The 18985-nt window shown below is 40.9% G+C and overlaps 6 protein-coding genes across 11 annotated transcripts; 4 read left to right on the top strand and 2 right to left on the bottom strand.

The window, feature by feature from the left end:
* Window positions 1-712: 712 nt before the first annotated feature.
* On the bottom strand, window positions 713-3071 carry LOC6627738 (putative uncharacterized protein DDB_G0282269). Its single transcript, XM_002051086.4, has 3 exons — window positions 2632-3071; window positions 2063-2559; window positions 713-1608 (listed from the first exon to the last, which is right to left on the bottom strand). The coding sequence occupies exons 1-3, from the start codon at window positions 2683-2685 to the stop codon at window positions 1014-1016; spliced, it is 1146 nt and encodes a 381-aa protein (XP_002051122.2). The 5' UTR covers window positions 2686-3071; the 3' UTR covers window positions 713-1013.
* A 314-nt stretch (window positions 3072-3385) lies between these two features.
* MME1 (Mitochondrial Magnesium Exporter 1) lies at window positions 3386-5383 on the top strand. Of its 3 annotated transcripts, none has more exons than XM_002051087.4 (5): window positions 3386-3527; window positions 4073-4314; window positions 4378-4807; window positions 4869-5045; window positions 5116-5383. In XM_002051087.4, exons 2-5 carry the CDS (start codon window positions 4204-4206, stop codon window positions 5286-5288), a joined length of 891 nt encoding a protein of 296 aa, XP_002051123.1. In that variant the 5' UTR covers window positions 3386-3527; window positions 4073-4203; the 3' UTR covers window positions 5289-5383. The 3 variants fall into 3 exon arrangements, with proteins under 3 accessions (XP_002051123.1, XP_032293388.1, XP_032293387.1); XM_032437497.2 differs by lacking the exon at window positions 3386-3527 and adding an exon at window positions 3538-3660; XM_032437496.1 differs by lacking the exon at window positions 3386-3527 and adding an exon at window positions 3542-3660 and having other exon boundaries at window positions 3886-4314.
* Window positions 5384-7252: 1869 nt separating this feature from the next.
* RfC38 (replication factor C subunit RfC38) lies at window positions 7253-8559 on the top strand. The gene is made up of 2 exons (XM_002051088.4): window positions 7253-7437; window positions 7501-8559. Exons 1-2 carry the CDS (start codon window positions 7378-7380, stop codon window positions 8509-8511), a joined length of 1071 nt encoding a protein of 356 aa, XP_002051124.1. The 5' UTR covers window positions 7253-7377; the 3' UTR covers window positions 8512-8559.
* On the bottom strand, window positions 8514-13737 carry Nup160 (nuclear pore complex protein Nup160). The gene is made up of 14 exons (XM_002051089.4): window positions 13558-13737; window positions 13355-13457; window positions 12801-13298; window positions 12571-12740; window positions 12083-12501; window positions 11349-12027; window positions 11171-11279; window positions 10950-11111; window positions 10659-10889; window positions 10482-10600; window positions 9792-10409; window positions 9217-9729; window positions 8760-9157; window positions 8514-8690 (listed from the first exon to the last, which is right to left on the bottom strand). The coding sequence occupies exons 1-14, from the start codon at window positions 13643-13645 to the stop codon at window positions 8562-8564; spliced, it is 4236 nt and encodes a 1411-aa protein (XP_002051125.1). The 5' UTR covers window positions 13646-13737; the 3' UTR covers window positions 8514-8561.
* A 294-nt stretch (window positions 13738-14031) lies between these two features.
* Window positions 14032-15854, top strand: Csl4 (exosome component 1 Csl4). Of its 4 annotated transcripts, none has more exons than XR_004304324.2 (4): window positions 14032-14330; window positions 14387-14864; window positions 14957-15100; window positions 15222-15854. XR_004304324.2 is itself a non-coding variant. In XM_032437498.2 (3 exons), the coding sequence occupies exons 1-2, from the start codon at window positions 14142-14144 to the stop codon at window positions 14840-14842; spliced, it is 645 nt and encodes a 214-aa protein (XP_032293389.1). In that variant the 5' UTR covers window positions 14032-14141; the 3' UTR covers window positions 14843-14864; window positions 14957-15854. The 4 variants fall into 4 exon arrangements, 2 of the variants coding, with proteins under 2 accessions (XP_032293389.1, XP_070065085.1); XR_011416608.1 differs by having other exon boundaries at window positions 15204-15854; XM_032437498.2 differs by having other exon boundaries at window positions 14957-15854.
* Window positions 15855-17928: 2074 nt separating this feature from the next.
* Window positions 17929-18977, top strand: Dnaaf4 (Dynein axonemal assembly factor 4). The gene has a single exon (XM_002051091.4). It carries the CDS (start codon window positions 18041-18043, stop codon window positions 18803-18805), a length of 765 nt encoding a protein of 254 aa, XP_002051127.1. The 5' UTR covers window positions 17929-18040; the 3' UTR covers window positions 18806-18977.
* The last annotated feature ends 8 nt before the right edge of the window (window positions 18978-18985 follow it).

Genomic DNA, 18985 nt, shown 5'->3' with positions numbered 1-18985 from the left:
TGAAATAAGCACACTTCAAATAAAATTCATATTTAAGTTGTCGTTCGTGAGAATTAACTGATCGTCATGCCAAATTTATGGCCTTATATCAGTTACGGAAATAAATACAGCCAGAGATCATCGTACTTGTTCCCAAAAAAAATATCTCATTTCAGTATTGATCATATATGTATGTAAATATATATTTTTATTTGTTTTGTTTTTTGTATACTTTTCGTATAGATGATTTCTTGAAGCCTGATATTAATACTTGCTGTATTGATAGAAATTTCAAAAACTCTTGATTTTAAAGCTGAAAACAAAGAAAATCTTCGTCTTATAAAATTAGAATTTTCAAATCAAGGCGACTAATGCATTACGCGTTCTGATTTCCGAAATTGATTAATATATGTTTATGTATATATGGATTTTGTTGTCGTGAGTGGCGCCTTTTAAAGCTCAGTCTGAAATTGTTCTGAAATACTTAAAAATAGCTCTAAAATTACTGATTCATTCATTAAATGCGAATTTCTTTTGTATTTGCTTAAATACTCAAAGTCTCCGGAGATCTATAAAAATGCTTAAGCCACAGTCTGTTTACGAGTTTGATCTGGACCGAAGTCTGAATACTTACTTAAGCTGTAATAGGAACACTCCATTTTGATATTATAAAGAAATTTGAACTGTTGGAAAACACACGATCAAGTAACATTTGCTCGATTTGTAAAATATGTATTTTTCTTTCGGTTTTGCATTTGTTGGTTTTGTTATTATTATTATTATTAGTAGGCATTAAAAAATTGTATTGTTTTTTGTTGTTGTTTGTAAAAATTTACAAGATAACTACCAAACTCCGTCATAAATTTGTTTACATAGTGGTTGCTGCAGCGTTACGATGTGCCACAAACAAAATGAATAAATATAAAGCAAAAAAAATTACTTAATGCAATCTCAGAATGACAATTTTGAATGCATGCGTTCAATTGGCATGGGATAATAGAAATAAAAGAATTTTTGTTGCGTCCAGGCGCCTGTTACCGACGCATCTGAAATCCAATTGTGCCATTGGGACACGGACCACGTGGCAACCGTAAGACATTATCATTATATGGATGTGCATATTGCGGCGGCGGTGGCGGCGCCTGATGCTGTTGCAGCGACGTTGTATGCAACGATTGCTGGCGCAACAACGCCGCCGAGACGCTGCCACCGACAACTGGCGACCAACTCTGCTGAGAGTTGGGGGTTGGTGGCGCTGCTGCCGCCGCTGCTGCTGCTGCTGCTCCGCCTGCAACATATGGAGACATCCGTTGGTTATAGTGTGGTGGCGTTTGTTGTTGCTGCTGCTGCTGTTGCTGATGCATGGAAGGTGTCTGCTGATAATAGTAGCCCATGGCTGCTTGAGTCGGCGGCGCCTGATAATAGTTGTTATAGTTATTGTAGATGGGCGCTGTTTGCGACATCTTTGGTGCCGAACTGGAGCGATGCATGCCAGGTGCAGCACTAGCAACAATGCCGCTGTTGTTATTATTATTGTTGTTGTTGTTGTTAAAGTTGAAAGTTGCAGGCGACGTAGGCACTTCAGCTTGAACTGGGGTTGACAGCACCACGAGCGTTGTCGGCGAAGCACTGCGTACAATAAATAGTTTATTTTTCTTTAAATTTAGTTCTAGGCAAAAACTAGCATGCGATCCTAAGAACGTTAAGGTATGCTATCGAGGGTATTAGAGGAAAGGTTCGTGAAGTTTGGATAACTATTTGCAGATGGTAATAAATGCTAAGCATAATAAAGATCGTTAGATTTTTATCACAAAAAGTAAATAGTTCCTATGAAACTTGAACGTTAGTTGATTTAGTTTACTATAAAAGCTATGTTATATTGTGAAGGGAAGCTCGTTATCATTTAAACAGACGGACAAAAGATTTATCCTGTCTCTTCGCCTCCTTCAATTCGTGACTGAATTATAATACATAATAGCCACTGCATGGGTATAAAGCCAGGCAACATTAACGATAAACATAAAAATCGTGCGTGTTGTGTATCTGCAATAGGTGTTACAGTATTATATAGTTATATACTAACGGCTTGTCGTCCTCTGGATTCTTGGCGCTGCCCAGTATGCGCAGACGGGCCTGTGCATATTCCTGTTCCCGCTGCTGCAGCGTCTTGATGGGCTGCTTGGGTCGTATACCGTTTGTATCACGACGCTCCTCAGCTTGTGCCGGTCTGCGCAATATCTTTACCGTTTGGTTGCTAATGGGCGTGGCATAATTGGCCGCATCGTACTCGCTACTGGACTTGTGCAGCACCATCATAACGGGCGCTGTGCTCGATTCATCATCCAACGACGGCGCTGGCGGCGGCGGTTTCTTGGCAATCATTATTTGCTTAGGCGCCGTGGCCGTTGTGCCGCTGCCCTCCTGCAGGCTCTGTGGGCGCTGTAGCAATTTCATTTTGCTTGAGGCGACTGCCGCTTGAGGCGCAGCAGCTGTTGCGGGTTCAGCTGTCAAGGCGGGCTTAAACTTGCTACTGGTGTCGTCGTTGGCGGTTTGCAGTTTCGTTTGCAGCGTCATGCAAAGCTATAAGAGATTCGAGAGAGCATTTTCGACGATTTTGTTGCTGTTGTTGTTGTAATGTCATTCAATACTCACGCCTGCCTCGTCAATTTCTTCCCAGTTGTCTAGCACATCGTCACCATTGGACATTGCAAAAGTTTTTTAATTTTTGGCCTGATGCGAGCACGTTGCGTGTGCGTTGCTTGTGTACAAATATATATGTATTTTTTCTTTTCGCTTTTGTTGTTTTTACAAAATTTGTTGCTGCTGCTGCTGCTGCTGCTAATGTTGTTGTTGTTGTTGTTGTCGATGTTGTTGTTGTTGTAGCTTCACTTTCTTCTTTTGCGCCTGCTACTGCAGCTCGCACTACAACTGATACATAATTCCAGCGCACCTGTATCAGACATAAGTTCTACATATGTTTTTGCACAACTCTCTGCACAAAAGGATCGTTTTAAACAATAAAATATGCTATGCATATGCTTTGCACACGCATACGCAACAATTTCAGCTCGCTTTGCCAGCCCTGGTTTGGCACAATCGATAACTCGATAACAACAATGTTGGTATTGTTGGGGCGTGTGAATGGTAAATTATTGTTGTATAATTGTATTAAAATATCATTTTTGATTGTGTTCAATGCATAGAGAAATCAACTTCCTTCTTTGCTTTCATTAAAAGCTTAAATATTTTGAATGGAAATCGCAGTGACTGTCGAATTTTCGATAAGCGATTTTAGGCATAGGCGATTTCGCAATTGTTATTTTTTTTTTTTTTCAAATGTCAAACAAATTATGTTACTTATTTCAGATACTTTGACATTTTTTTGACCATAAGATCATCCGCATACTAGGAGCCTTAGTCTTAAGACACCAAATTTATATAGTTGCCGATGTATTCAAAATTGTCAATAGATATAGTTTTTAAATAATACAAATTCCCTTTCAAAAGATAATCCTCAAATTAGATTTATTTTAAAACGCCAAACAAAGGTATATTGAATTCCAAGCATATTTGAAAACTCTTTCAAAATTGTATTTTTTAAAAATGTAAACAGGAGTCGGTAAAAACAAGAGTTTTCCGCATCATGATTCGACTCGTCGTGTTCAAATTGGTAAAAGTGAAGTAAGATGTAATTGCAATTATTTCAATTATCTGTTATCTCCACTGTTCTTCGCTATAGCTCTGTTATCTATTTTAAGGGGCACTTATTTGGGCCGTTTATCAGCTGTTCATTTAAAGTCCAAGTTTTAAGCGCCGTTTTATCTTTTTCTCTAAACAAGCCGCCAAACACAATATTTTTTTTTCAAAGCATATTGCAGTAACAAAAATAATTTTATGACATTTCAGAGCACTGACAAATGAACAATAGGCGTTTAACAGCAAAGATTAGTGCTCTCTGTTATTAACAGTTTAGCAAAATGTAATGTAAATTTTTGCCTGCCCATTAAGCATATGGTTTTATTTGATAAGACCGCTTGTATTGTGCCTTTGCAATGGATGTTGAACTTGCTACAGAAATTTCCAATTTTATTAGCATAAATAGGCAACAGCTCAGCCAACTGATAACATAACCCAAGCAACCGCCATCGCACGTGCATGTAGCAATTAGTAAGCATCAAAGAGTGGCTGACGATATTCTGGGCTTGTTTACGTAAATAGTTCGTCATGGCAGCGGCAACAGCAGATCACAAAGCGAATCCTGTGAAATCGTTCATAGCTGGCGGATTTGGAGGCATTTGCAGTGTGCTCACAGGCTATCCATTGGACACAATTAAGGTACGTTTTCAAAATGTTTATAAAATCACAAAAAACGAGTGCTCAAAATTAGTTTACTTTAAGGTGCGGCTGCAGACAATGCCATTGCCTGCAGCTGGACAGCCGCCCAAATATAAAGGCATTATCGATTGTACTGTTAAAACCTTTAGCACTGAGGGCGTTCGAGGCTTTTATAGAGGCATTTCAGCGCCTCTGGTCGGTGTGACGCCCATCTATGCTGTGGATTTTGCCGTCTATGCGGCGGGCAAGCGCCTATTTCAAACGGACGAACATGTTAAGCTAACATACACACAAATCTTTATTGCCGGCGTTGGCGCGGGCATTTGCTCAGCTTTGGTCACAGTGCCAACGGATCGTATTAAGGTGTTACTGCAAACGCAACCGGTCACAGGCCCCGTTATGTATAATGGCATGCTGGATACGGCCATAAAACTGTACAGGCAGGGCGGCCTTCGTAGTCTCTTCAAAGGTACCTGCGCCTGCGTGCTGAGAGGTTAGTGCAGCATCATTTGTTGTTACCAAGTCATGAGTTTTATAACATTGCATTTGCGCAGATTCACCCACTGGTGTCTATTTTGTTGTCTATGAGGGCTTACAGGACTTGGCCAGACGGCGCTCGGCAACGGGACAAATAACACCGACCTCAACCATATTTGCTGGGGGCACGGCTGGCATTGCATTTTGGTCCCTGGCTGTGCCTTTTGATGTACTTAAAAGTCGACTACAATCTGGTCAGTTAGCCAAAGCTTATGTACATATAATCCTAACACTTGTTAACGTTACTTTATTCGTCTTATGCAGCGCCCGAGGGTACGTATACGCATGGCATACGCAGCGTTTTCCGAGAGTTAATGGCCACAGAGGGTCCCAAGGCGCTATACCGCGGCGTTTTGCCCATACTGATACGTGCTTTTCCTTCAACCGCGGCCGTTTTTGTCGGCGTTGAGCTAGCCAATGACGTATTGAATGCTTAGACTAAGTTGAAAGGTTCTGGGCCAAAAAGAAGCTATTTTTTTAGTGTTGTATAAGTTAAATTCATGTAATTAAATGTAAATATTTTGATAGACTACTTTTGAAATTTTAAATAGGCGCCTAAGAGCGCAGTCAGCTGTGCAAATGTTATTGCATTGAAACAGATTGGCAGCGCTGGTTAACAGCACTTGTACATACTTTACATAAAAACAAACTCAGTTCTTTATTTAACTCCAACTGGTTAACATCTGCGAATAAATGAACGCATTTCGTGATGCTGCCAATAACCCGTGCTACTGTGGATAACTTCTGCAGAGCGTGCTTGCAAGATTTAGGCAAATTACAAAATACAAGGGAACTTCGACATGATTTAAAAGAAGATCCGCAACTCTTACGCATTGTTGAATTAATGGCAGATGGATTACAGCCAATGAGAACGGGAATGCAGTTGGCAATGCCAACTCGTTTGTGTCATTCCTGCTACACGAAAGTTGGCATGTTTCGTAAATTTGCAGAGATGTCCATTTGTACGGGTGTCGCTCTTAATGAATTAACAGCTGAAAAGCTTGAGTTAACGGACAATACTAAAGTTAAAATGATATGTGCTACATGCTTTAAAATTAAAGCGGACCATAATGCCAATTCGATCGAAAACTCACCCAAGCTGCAGAGCTTGATGCGGCTTATATTTACAGGAACTGATAAAATGCAACCGATTGATAATAAGCCGACTGGGAGCATATGTAAATATTGCTGCCAAAAATTTAGAACATTCCTGGAATTTCAAAGTATATTACAAGAAAGCCAACAATATTTTGTATCTACTATATTGTCAAACACAGACGAAATACCAGAAATGGATTCCTCAATTAAAACAGAATATCCTAATATTGGCGATGAAAATCAAAGTGGAAAAAATAAAATCAAAGTAAGTCATAAACTGGCAAATATTCGATGTCCAACTCTAAGTCGCCTAACAGGCACCTGTTTGCATATCAGATGTGATGTAAAATAACATATGTTATTGATGTTAACATTATTTTATTTTTTATTTTATTTTTAGTTATCCAACACAAAAGAACATGATCTTTCCCAGGAAAGTGATTCTGAAATGGACAATACAGTCGCAAGTCTGTCCAACGCGGAGAACATTTGTCCGTATTGTCAGCGGGAGTTTAAGAGGAAAACGCACTTGAAAGATCATGTAAGATTGGTCCATGAAGGCCTACGTCCATATAAATGCGACTTTTGTCAACGTTCATTTGGTTTGGCCAGAACCCTGCGCATTCATATAATGGGTCACACAAAAGAGCGCCCATTTGTATGCAAAATTTGTGAAAAATCATTTCGGCAAAAAACAGAGCTGAATCTTCATATGAATAATCATTTAGCGAGCAGTCAATTCCGATGTCCGATCTGCTCTCATGACAGAGCCAGCCAAGAAGATCTGGACGCACATATGACTCGGCACAATAACAGGGAGGGCTACCAATGCAGCACATGTGGACGAAAATTTAAAAAGCTTTGCCATCTGAAGGAGCATGACGATGCAGTTCATCTAAAATTGCGTCCCTTTGTATGCACCCACAACAATTGCGGAAAGGCATTTGGAGCACGCAAAACACTTTATACACATCTGCGAACGCATACGGGCGAGCGTCCTTATAGTTGCAATATTTGTTATAAACCATTTTCGAGCAAGGCGAATCTTTCGCGACATTCTCGCACCCACGAAGAGACGGTTGTCAAGGTAGAAGTTATTGAGTAAGATCGCTGGGACACCCATCCACAAAATTCATTATCTTAATTGTGAATCAAAATAGCAGGTACCAAATATTTTCGTTTTCGGTTATTATTGAATAATGGTTACAATAAAAAAAATCAATTCAAATACTCCGATGCCACATGTATTCAAAAAGTATCGGTGTTTTATATACTATCGATAGTTACTAACAAGAACGATATCGATAACTCTTCACGGCTAGCCGATTGTTAAGACGCAAAAAAAGCGCGCATTGCACAAGTGAAGCCGGAATAAATTGTATATATTTTTCGCTATAAAGTGTTTTATGTGCTAAACAATAAGCTGTGATGGCACTTTGGGTAGACAAATACCGGCCCCGTGAGTTATCCAAATTGGATTATCACAAGGTGAATAAAAATTTGTCGCCTTTACTTGTACAAACATAACTCAATATATTTTTGTGATTTTAGGACCAAGCCGAAAACTTGCGCAATCTCTGCAAGCAAAGTGATTTTCCTCATCTAATGTTCTATGGACCATCTGGCGCGGGCAAGAAGACACGCATAATGTGCCTGCTGCGTGAGATGTATGGTGCCGGCGTGGAGAGACTGCGCAACGAAACAATGAGTTTCACAACGCCCTCGAATCGCAAGATCGAGGTGATGACAGTTGGCAGCAATTACCATTTGGAGGTGAATCCCTCGGACGCCGGCATGTACGATCGGACTGTTGTTATAGACCTGATCAAGCAGGTGGCACAAACACACCAAATCGATATTAATGGTCAACGGGAATTCAAAGTAATTGTAATCTCCGAAGGAGATGAGCTAACCAAGGACGCTCAGCATGCGTTGCGCCGCACCATGGAAAAGTACGTAGCCACATGCCGCATAATACTGTCGGTCAACTCCACATCTCGCATCATTCCGGCCATCCGGTCGCGTTGCTTAGGCATTCGCGTGCCAGCACCCAGCGAGAACGAAATGACAGCTGTGCTCCAAAGCACATGTAAACGCGAAGGTCTGGTATTGCCGCCAGAGCTAGCCAAACGTGTGGTAGAGAAATCGGAACGAAATATGCGAAGGGCCTTACTGATGCTGGAGGCATCCAAGGTCCAGCAGTATCCGTTCACAGCGCAGCAGCAGATCGCCGAGCTGGACTGGCAAGTGTATCTGCGTGAGACTGCAACTCAAATTGTGAGCGAACAAACACCCGCGAAACTGGAAAAGATACGCGATCGTTTGTACGAGTTACTTTCGCAGGGTGTGCCACCCAATCTAATCTTCCGTGGCCTCGTGGAGCAACTGGTCAACAATTGTGATATGTCGATTAAGGCAAAGACATTGGAGTACGCTACACAATACGAGCATCGCATGCAGAACGGTGCGAAACATATATTCCATTTGGAGGCTTTTGTGGCCCAATTCATGAACATATACAAAAAGTTTCTTGCCGAACTGGTAATGACGGATGATTTCTAACATTATTATATTATAGTTTTTATTACGCCCATTCAATACATGCAGAGCGCTTAACCAAAAATTTGCTGTTGCTGTCGATTTTCTCTGTCCGTTAGAATGGCTAACTTCATTTTGTCATCCGTGGTGCGCTTGACGGTCTCAATGTATCGGGCCACTTCTTCCTCGAGCTTGTTATGTGCCTGCAAATGAAACGTGGCAAATATTGTATTTGCGTAAAATGACTAAAATGAAAGAGGAGGTGACTTTACCATCTCGTATTCAATATGTTTGCTGCCATTTACTTGCAAGCCGTGCAGCAGCAGATCAATTGTATTGATGGGAAATGCGAGCTGTGGATTAGTCACATTCACCGAATGCTTAAAGTCGAAATATTCACTGCCTGCCCCCAGCATGCCGCCAATCATCTCACATGCCAAATCGGCGGCATCGAGCAAACGATTGTGCTTCACCAACAGATGGAGCAACTCTCGAGAGTTAGCCAATTTGTAGGAATCGTACAGCCATTGTGGCACAAATGCATTCAAAGTGAGTATTCGGTTGACGACACATTTACGTATTGAAGTTGATTCATTGAGCTCGTTGTCGACAACCAGCTTTTGCAGCAATGACCAAGCCATGTCAGCTGCACTGTTCCGATGTGCAAGATCTGAAAAATACCATAGCTTTAGATTTAAAGAATATGGAAAATTAATTTCTAACTTATACCTGCTAAGTCATTGTTCTGCAACCAAGCCCAAGCATCCTTAGTCTTATCCTCAGTGGTGCTAACGCATGCAGCTGCCAAACTCTCAAATATTGGCAGCACCGAGAATGCATGACCCCGTGCAAGCTTCAATGCTGCTGTGTATAGGCCACAGGTGGCCAAGAGGTAGGAGAGCTCTTCGGCGCCAGCCATTTCATAGGCAGCCACATCTTTGCGATGGTGAGCAAGCTCTCTTAGGGCTTCCGCGTGCAGCAGCTCACGTCGTATGTCGGTTAACTCCAGTACAACGACTTCGTGAGTTTTGTAAGCCTCCAGAGAGCGCTGCTCGTTATTAGCCTGATCCGTGGCCACCTTCTCGTCGCCAATTGTCGGTTTGGCAATCCATCTATAACGATTATCGACCAGATACAAGCAATTTATGCAGACCAGTAGTGAGGAGCAGCGCTTTTGGAGCGCGTCAGGTGCATCGCTGTCCACCTGAAGGCGCATGGCCTGCTCATACATAACAGTCGCAGCTGTGGGAAAACACGCACTTTACTCGTATAAATTAAGTTAATTATTTTTGAAGAGACATTACCTTTGCGCATATTGCCTTTGTTGGCATGAAATGCATATAGAAAATTATACACTTCGTTCTGATCGATGCTCAAGGAGCGCGCACGAGATTCCACAATGTTCTCAAATTCCTCTTGCAGGCCATTATAAGGCAATTGCATTAGCAGATCAAAGCGTTTGCACTGAAACAACATTATGACTAACTGACGCAGACAATCCTTGCGCCGGGATGTGTCTGCGTTATAGACCAGAGCATGATAGGCCTCCTCATAGTGGCCCAGCTGCAAATGGTTGTTAAATACTATGGATTGGAACATTGGCAACTGCTGATCGTCTACATGCAGTTTGTTCATAGCTATGTGGGCCAACTGAATGATATAATCGAAAGCCGAATGTTGTTCAAATAATTGAATAACTTTCAGATAATAATGAACCAAAGCGACTTTGGCCTCTTCTTTTGTTGGCACAACTTTCTGTCTGCTAAGGATGCCCGCAAGCTTGGTATAGATCGGTGTGTTCTTCAGCACTTGTTCAAACAAAAGTGGTTCCTTAAGCACACTCTCCTGAACTTGCTCGAAGAGATGAATAGCTTTTTGCGGCTCGCCGGAATCTAATAGGGAAACTGCCAGCATGAAGCTACCTGAAAAGACCCAAAAAGATTATTTATTATATAAAGACTAATTATACAAAACTTAAGCAGCTCTATACTGACGCGAATCAGCTTTCTCGCTACACCAACCAGCCAGCAAGCGCTCATAGTCCTGAATGATAATGTGATGGCAAGTGCCAAAAAGCCACTCTGGGAACACGTCATTCCAAGCCTCGGGCCAGCTGTAATTAAATGTCAATTAGCAAGATAAAGAAAAACAAATATTGCATGCAAACTTACAGCATCTGATTAATGCAACCAACCAGCTGTAGTAGAGTCTGGCGCATTGACAACTGATCCACCAATGAATTGGGCTCCTTTAGCAGCATCGATAGGGCGCTAAATAGACCCTTTGATTGCAGAAACAAGCACAGCAGTGTTGTTTGGTTATTTAAACGTATTTGGCTCGAGTATGGCCTCGTATATCCACTAAAGAGCTGTGCACGCGTCAGACGCTGTATCGAGACCTCACTGCAGGTGGAAAAAATGTAATAAATCGAAAGTAATACTCTTAATTTTTCTGTGGCTTACAAGTTAACTGGCGTGTTCAGCGAAATAGGTGTCTCAGAGATCCAGACAAGTGTGTAATAGGAGTGCAAGAAATTTATATTTGTCATAATAGTGTAGTCGCTCTTAGAAACATTGCCATACAGTATGTACTGCAGAATTAAAAGGTTGCGGCAAACGGCAAAGCTAAAATTACAATTAATTAGTCTATCAACGAAGATCTAGTATATTAAAGAATATTATACCGTATCAGTGCCATTTGCTTGACCGTCTCGGCTAGAATGGAAATTCCATATTCGCTGCCAAACAACGCTCCAGTTGATTGCAAAAAGCGCGTCGATTTTGATTGACCGCCTAAACACAATTAAGAAGTTACATTTATGAGTTCCGTATACAAAATAATTTCGAGCGATCGTTATATACCTGCAGAACCTGGATAAGCATCTTCGTCAACAATGGCGAGTAAATCAAGCAGCATATTAATGGCTGCATCCACAATATTGATCGATTGTAGTTTTTTTCTTATTTGCTCCACGCAGTCGGTTGATAGGTTAATGCCATTGTTATCATCGTTATCATCGCCTTTGGTGATTTGAACTAACAAGTTTGTTAGCACACTATCATTCCTCTGATAAATTTTTTTATCCAACTCCAATTTGATATCTTCGCTTAAAAACTTTTCCAATTGATTGACGACCTCCATTAGTTCAATAAAGCCGTGGGCCGCCACAAGATCATCTCGGCAATATGGCGCTACAAACTCAGCTACATCTCTTGTGTTCTCTCCAACAAGCATTAGGTGTTCCAGCATTTCACACGGGCGGAGCAATGCAAACGATTGCCTTCTGATAACACAAACAGCATCCATGGCGCCCAAAACCGACAGGCCTGTCGGCTCGGAAAACTTAATGTGGTATTGCTCACAGCAGGAGTAGAAACGATCCCAGAGCCTGGTCGCAATCTCTAAATATTCATCGTCGCTGACAACGAAATCTTTCAGTTCATTTTGAATCTCATCTTCGACTGTCTGGCAGACCTGCTCCTTAAGCATGCCCATTGTCAGTTGCTTTATATCGAATTGCATGTTGACGCGTCTGAACATCTGCAAGGGTAACACATATTATTTTAACTGCAACAACATCTAAACAAGAGCTTACATAAAGTGCCTTAGCAATCACGTTTCGATCAAATCGACCCGGATGAAATATATAAGAACAGTATGCTTCGCGTGGATCGACGCCCTGCTCTATGGTAAGACAGTAACGATCCGGCGGTGGTTCCAATGCCGCAGACACCCATTTAATTGAGCTGTCGGCATCCAAGAAAATGGCCGACACATTAAAATCACCCTCAGCATTGCTCCACAGCGTCCAAATATGAGAGAAAGTTGCATCGAAATCAGCCAAATCCATTTGCGGAGCTGGCACCTTATGGCGAACAGTTAGACTCACGGATTTTGTGTTCATGTCGCTCAGTTTGCATACGATGCTAAAGCAAACGAATTCAGAGTCCTTTTCGTGCGACAAAAATACACAAAAATTGTGATCATCGATTTTGCGTAGCAAACTGTTTTGGGCTAAAAAAGATACATTAAATAATGAATACATTTAAACATTAGATTTAAAAGAAAAAATAGAAAACTTACGGCCCTGAGCTCCTTGGGACTCTGTACAGCTATAAGACGCAACACTTTGCAAAGTGGAAACCGACCACAAGCGTAGTTCATTATTCCGATAGAGCACCAATAAAAACATCTCTCCGTCAATGCGACTGAAAGCCATGGAGATAGCTCCCTCCAAATGTTCTCCTCGACCACTGCAATGCAATTTGATTAATGTACTCATTTAGTGAAAATTGAATAATATGGAAACTCACGTTAGAGCGCCTTTTAAGTTCGTTAGAAAACGCGGCATTAAATGGGACTCTTTCACTTCGTGCGAAATTGTGCTGCCGGTCCGACAGTTCATAATATAAAGCATAAGCTTTGAATGGTAGTCAACTGCGAAATATGCCTCCTGGCTATTCTCGGACATATCGGAAGCTGCGAGATGTGGCACACTAATAGCCATGGTGCCGTCAAGCACATAAAATGTGCTGCGATCCTTCAAGTTGTTAGCGTTTGCATCATAGAAAATGGAATTCCTTTGGGAATCCGCCGGAGCAACACAGGCTGTAGATGCTTCGCTCTGCAGTGGAAAGACAATCCGATGCACACTACTGACGGTGACCACCAGAAGGGTGACGGTGTTTGCCTGCTCGGACAGCGAGACATTTAACACTGCGGAGTCCGTAAAGCGTAGACGAAGATGGTTTTTCAAAAGCGAAATATCCAGGCTGACCTCGGACAGTTCCACGACATCTTGATATGTGCGCCTGGGATAGAACAATTAGCCATATGTATATCAATGTATATCATTAACAATGTTTACCAATATATAAATCGGTTCCTGTTTTGGCCATTGGCAAGAAAATTGTAGCAATAGCTGCCTGACTTTCCAAAAGTCTTAATATCCTGCAGTGTACTTTGTGTGCCTATTTTGGTTAGAAATACAAGCAATATTTATGAACATTAATGAGACACTTCTGGACGACGCTAACAAATACATCTGGCCGCTGGCAGCATCTAACGCACCTGTATTTATTTCGACTTCGATCCATTCTTCTGGGTTTATATTTTTCGGTATTACCTCTCTGTAACTCATATTAGCTTTTGTGTTCATCTCGAGTTAAAGATATTATTAAAAATATTCTAAATAACGCACATAGATATGGTGGCCGGCAAAAAAACACGCGCGTGTTATCGGTTGCTGACGTTATCGATTTTGTTAGTGATGTTAAAAAGTATCGGTGTCTAAATTCAAGTTCCAATGAACTACTTTCGAATAAACCAAATTAGAATTTGAAGCAAATGATTGTAATTTAAGCATATATAAACACCAAATATTATGTTATTAAGAAAAAACGCACAGTTTCGCGGTTAAAACCAAACAAAACTAAATACTATACGATTTCGATATTTTGCTTAACTTGGAACTAGTAGCCGATATCATTTAAACACAGTTCCGTCACATTATGAATATGAATTCGCCGAAGATCCCGCTGTTAATAACATTCAGCGAAATGTTATGAATTAGACGCAAAAAAACACATGGCTACTTTTTGTTATTTAGTTGCCAAAATCAGTAAACCAAATTTGTTATTTTAATTTGTGAAAAAATGACTGCGGAGGGTAGAATCACAGCTACTACATCTCATAATGAGGATGAGATATTAATTTGCCTGCCTGGAGAGCGCTTATGTCGCGTGGAGGATAACATTATCGTGGGACAAGGTACCTACGAGCAGGGAGGCTACATTTATGCCTGCAAATCTGGAATAGTGCATATTGACGAGACCACGGAAAAGGTAAGTTAGTTATATAGTAATATAATTAATTAATATCAAATAACTTATCATTTCAGTGCCAAATTGTAAGTGTGCACAAGCCAGGCTTTCATTTGACCATACCGGCTACCGGAGATGTCGTCACAGCACGCGTCCTTGTGACGACGCCCAAATTCGCAAAGTGTGCCATATTTTGCGTGGGAAACGTTCTACTCGAGAGCAGTTATCGCGGTCTGCTGCGCAAGGAGGACGTGCGCGAAACTGAAAAAGACCGAGTGGATATTTACAAGTCATTCAAACCCGGTGATGTCATATTGGCGCGTGTTGTTAACCAGATGGAACAATCGTTCATGCTGAGCACAGCAGAAGCAGAACTCGGTGTGGTGGTTGCGTATGCCAGCGATATCCGAAAAAATCGTATTCCCATGGTGCCTATTGGCTGGGGTGAGATGCAGTGCCCGCAGACAACGATCAAGGAGCCAAGAAAGGTGGCAAAAGTACTGCCAGAAAGTTCAATCAAATCTGATAAATAAAACATAATGTAACATTACAGAAGTAAGTCTAGTATATTTATAATGTACCAGAAATATTTTTACATTATTAGCATATTTCTATATAGAAATTATTATATAAATTTAATCTAATAGGAGGCCTTTTGTTGTGTCACTTTGAAACCAATTCAAATTTTAAGGACTTTCAAGAGGTACACTTTTACGAGATCGGGCCTCATTATTTTAAGGAATGATTAGGATTATACATAACAGCCAGTTTAATTTCCGGGAAAAAGAAAGGTAATTGTAACTTTTATTATCAAAGATTACAATTTTAATTTTGTAACTACTTTTAATTGAAACCTTTTTGAATTTTGAATGTGGTGTTCAATTTGGATATAAGATTTCAAATCCTTTTCAGTTCAAACACTGCGCCTTACAATCCTTCTCGTCCTCAAACATGTTTCGTGTGCCCTGACAGCCACCATAGATGAAATACTCGCATTGACGAGTTTCCTTTATAAATCGCCACATTGGAAAAAATGCTCTGCAGGGACCAGTTTGGCACGGCTTGTCATCGCATTTTCCTGCCACATAAAACATTTCACAGCAATGCTTAAACTAAAATAATTGGTTATACTTACGAGCATTATAAGCGTCACTGGCCAGCAAGAAGAGAAAAATTAATGCAACCACTGGCCATATGAGTGTCCTCATATTGTACAAAAACTTCAAATCTGAGCTTTGATGAAACAGTTGTCTTCACGTTAAACCTGCTTGAAATTAAACCTGATGCCTACTTGAATTAAACGATTTGCTTAATAAACGAATGTAAGCTTGTATGCATCGGGTAAATCATGTACTCGAAGGACATACTTATAAGAACCAGTACTTCCAATTGGCATTTAAAATTCCAATTCGAAAACTGGATAAGCTTTGATTTAAATGACAATGCTGACATAATACAACTACTTGCAACTGGGCAGAATCCCTGGCATTTATTTTTGTACAACTGCAGCTAAACTGAATAAAACATTTACAAAATAGAGCATAACTTATTCGGTGCGATAAGTGTATAAAAATAATTGTGTTTTGAATGTATTTTCGATTTTAACGTAATATTGCTATAGGAATATAGGAATAGCCTTATTAGATTCGTAAAAGTCCTTTGAATGGATTTGAGTCCTTGAATCCTTCAATCTAAAAAGATAAAAGCACATTTGAATGAAAAATATCATAAAAGTGTTAAAAGGGTATTTTTAGGAAAGAAATAGCCATAACTCGGCCATATCCTTGCAGATTTTCAAAGGACATGGTGCGTTAGGATCGTGGGTGCCAACTGTATCGAATTGCATTAAAACATTATGGGGTCATCTAAGAATCCAGGACTTGGTAAATTTTCAGTCGCGGGCCGCAAGGAAAATTGACTGAAAACACAAAATTTCAATAAAATCGCTATATCTCTGAAACTACAAGGACGATCTTGATGTCCTTTGGCCAGTTGGTAGGCCTGGTCAGTACAATTTTTTTGACACATGTCCTGTCAGGATACTTAAGGATACAGCCGAGTTATGGCCTATTTTCCTTATGAAAATTTGTCCTTAAAACTTCGTTATTTGAAGGACTATCGTCCTTCGGATTGTATATTCTTAAATGGGAGGGTAAGGACATTTAGCTGTCCAAAGGACATCCCGATAGTCCTTCAAATGGCAAAGTTAGCCCGGAAATTTTTGATTTTGGCCAATTTTCTGACTAAACCCCTGTGAAAAATTTTCGTGAAATTTTTTGTCGAAATATGGAAATCCTTGAATGCCAATCGATAGTCCTGCTCCCCACGAGTTCAAAAAGGTATATCCTTTCGATATCCTTAAGGATATGGCCAAGCTATGGCTAAAAATGGAATGTCCTTTTTAGAAAAATAGCTCTAGCTTAGCCGTATCCTGGCGGATTTTCAAAGGACTTGGTGCGTTCGAATCGTAAGGACGATCTGCATCGAACTGCATTCAAAAATTTAAGGATCTGACAAATTTCAGCGGATTGTGCAAGGATTCAACTTGAAATAAGGATATCACTGATATTTCGGAAACTACAAGGACGATTTTGATGTCCTTTTGCAAGCTGGTAGCCCTGATCACTAAGAGTTGTTTGACACAAGCCTCGTCAGCAGCCGCAAGGATATGGCAGAATTATAGGCAATTTTGTGTGCACATAAATTACTCCTTTTCTCGGCTGATCGAAGGACATTCGTCCTTTTCATGGTATATTCTGGATTTGGGGTACAAGGACTATTAGCTTGCCAAAGCAAATCGTGGTAATCCTTAAAATTTTAAAGATACGAACGATTTTGTAATTAATGCCGTTCTTAGGAAAAACAGCAATAACTCGGACATATCCTTGCGGATTTTCGAAGGAAGCTGCATCGATCTACATTAAAGGACTAATGATTCAAACTTTTGTCGTTTGTTATTGTATTTTACTTTTGTTGACCAAACGACATAAGAAAACTACTTGAAGTGGCCAGGCTATAGATGGGATTACTTTCCTTAGAAGGACATGCTTACGGATATTGGATATCCTTTAACATATTGTAGGACTAACATTTTACCAATTTTTTGCAATATTTCTTAATGCATTTCTAATGCAGATTATAAACTGATTTATGCAATTTTCTGCCAAGGATAAAATATGGTTGCGTTTATTACTGCTTTTATGAAAAAAGGACAACCCATTAGGTGAATGTATAAATAGCTCTCGTGCAGTAACAAATGTTAAACAGTTGTCAATTTGGTGCTAAACTCAATAACAATGAAATTATGCTGCCAACGAAAATGGAATCGCGTGCCCGAACATTATAGATAGATGGGTTGCGACTAATTCGAGCCTTGTTTGTGCAGGTAAGTAGGTCCGAGGGTCAATGACTAAGTTTACGGCACGACTAAGCCCGGCATAGGCAATAAGGTATGCAAATAGGTGTTACAGGTGTGCTTGCAGGACTCCCGCAAGTGCAGGGGATGGCCAGCCAATCATTGTTTGATCGATAAGCAGCGCAACTCGTCTTGGCGATTACAATGCCGGCTAATATTGAATTCAAAATAAACAAAACCAATATAATATTCAAATGAATCGGATGGCAGTAGACAGGGTCTTAGCTTTCCAAATAGTAGACGGACGGCAAAGGCTAGAAACGGCTCATTCACCACAAAACAATTGCGTGGGCCAGGACAACGGCGGCAGCTCAGAATGGTGCAGATATCCCAGACCGAGGAGGACATTAAAATATCCATCGAACTGAACAGGCTGGTCACGCGCAAGCCGGACGTTGTACTGTTGCCGCAGTACTTGAAGTTTAACAGCCCACCAATATTCTTTGAACGGCATCTGGCCCAGGAGATCGATGAAATGGCCAGTTTCTGTCGCATTTTCAAGCATGAGGCGCGCATTGTGCTTGTCAAGAAACAGGCCGGCATCTGGCCGGAGCTCTTCCAGAAGCTGGACAAAGAGGCGTTGATGCAAAAACGATTAGAAATCGCCGATTTAATTGTGGAGCGCAATAAGAAACGCGATGAGATGGCATTGGAGCGTTACGAGAACAAGCGACGCGCCGAAATTACAAAGGAGGTGAAGCGTGAAGGCGACATGAAGGATCGCGTTAAGAAGTTTCAGGAGAGCTCATGCCAAGAGGCTCTAATGGTGGGCGTGCGCAAAGAAACCCATGCCAAGCCCAATAACTCGACGCATAGCAACAACAACAACAACAACAACAGGGAACAGCTGGCAACGGACATGCGACAGGCAACTCCTGTGGTGCGGTATCAACCACCCCTGGCCATGACGGCGGTGCGTGGCAATGGACGGATTAGCGTGAGCTTCTCTAGTCAGCACAAGATGAACACACCGAAGCGTGAATCCCAGGAGGGCATTCAGATGCCATTCACTATACAGGATAGATTGAATGGCAATCCGCCGACCAGGGAAAAAACTCCAATGGAGAGGCTCGACGAGTAAAAATTATAAAAAAAAAAATGGGTGGATGTGTAGTGTGTGTACATGTGTGTGTGTGTGTGTGTTTGAGTACATGTGTGTGGGTGCAATAATTCTAGCTAACAATGTTTTTTTTTTTTGCACAAATAAATATAAATTAAATGCTTACTGGCGAACAATCTAGCCTAAAACTTAAGATTAGGA

This window comes from Drosophila virilis, chromosome 4, assembly GCF_030788295.1.
Source record: "Drosophila virilis strain 15010-1051.87 chromosome 4, Dvir_AGI_RSII-ME, whole genome shotgun sequence".
Classification (NCBI taxonomy): Eukaryota; Metazoa; Arthropoda; class Insecta; order Diptera; family Drosophilidae; genus Drosophila; species Drosophila virilis.
This window is presented reverse-complemented; position numbering and strand designations above follow the sequence as displayed.

Coding starts and splice junctions, on each gene's coding strand:
- LOC6627738 (XM_002051086.4), bottom strand. CDS start 2,685: ATGTCCAATGGTGACGATGTGCTAGACAACTGGGAAGAAATTGACGAG. Junction 2,560..2,631: donor AAGAAATTGACGAGGCAGGC/GTGAGTATTGAA, acceptor AATCTCTTATAG/CTTTGCATGACGCTGCAAAC. Junction 1,609..2,062: donor AATCCAGAGGACGACAAGCC/GTTAGTATATAA, acceptor TATTGTACGCAG/TGCTTCGCCGACAACGCTCG.
- MME1 (XM_002051087.4), top strand. CDS start 4,204: ATGGCAGCGGCAACAGCAGATCACAAAGCGAATCCTGTGAAATCGTTC. Junction 4,315..4,377: donor ATCCATTGGACACAATTAAG/GTACGTTTTCAA, acceptor GTTTACTTTAAG/GTGCGGCTGCAGACAATGCC. Junction 5,046..5,115: donor TAAAAGTCGACTACAATCTG/GTCAGTTAGCCA, acceptor CGTCTTATGCAG/CGCCCGAGGGTACGTATACG.
- RfC38 (XM_002051088.4), top strand. CDS start 7,378: ATGGCACTTTGGGTAGACAAATACCGGCCCCGTGAGTTATCCAAATTG. Junction 7,438..7,500: donor CCAAATTGGATTATCACAAG/GTGAATAAAAAT, acceptor TTGTGATTTTAG/GACCAAGCCGAAAACTTGCG.
- Nup160 (XM_002051089.4), bottom strand. CDS start 13,645: ATGAACACAAAAGCTAATATGAGTTACAGAGAGGTAATACCGAAAAAT. Junction 9,730..9,791: donor CAAAGGCAATATGCGCAAAG/GTAATGTCTCTT, acceptor GTTTTCCCACAG/CTGCGACTGTTATGTATGAG. Junction 8,691..8,759: donor AACATATTGAATACGAGATG/GTAAAGTCACCT, acceptor TTTCATTTGCAG/GCACATAACAAGCTCGAGGA.
- Csl4 (XM_032437498.2), top strand. CDS start 14,142: ATGACTGCGGAGGGTAGAATCACAGCTACTACATCTCATAATGAGGAT. Junction 14,331..14,386: donor TTGACGAGACCACGGAAAAG/GTAAGTTAGTTA, acceptor TTATCATTTCAG/TGCCAAATTGTAAGTGTGCA.
- Dnaaf4 (XM_002051091.4), top strand. CDS start 18,041: ATGGTGCAGATATCCCAGACCGAGGAGGACATTAAAATATCCATCGAA.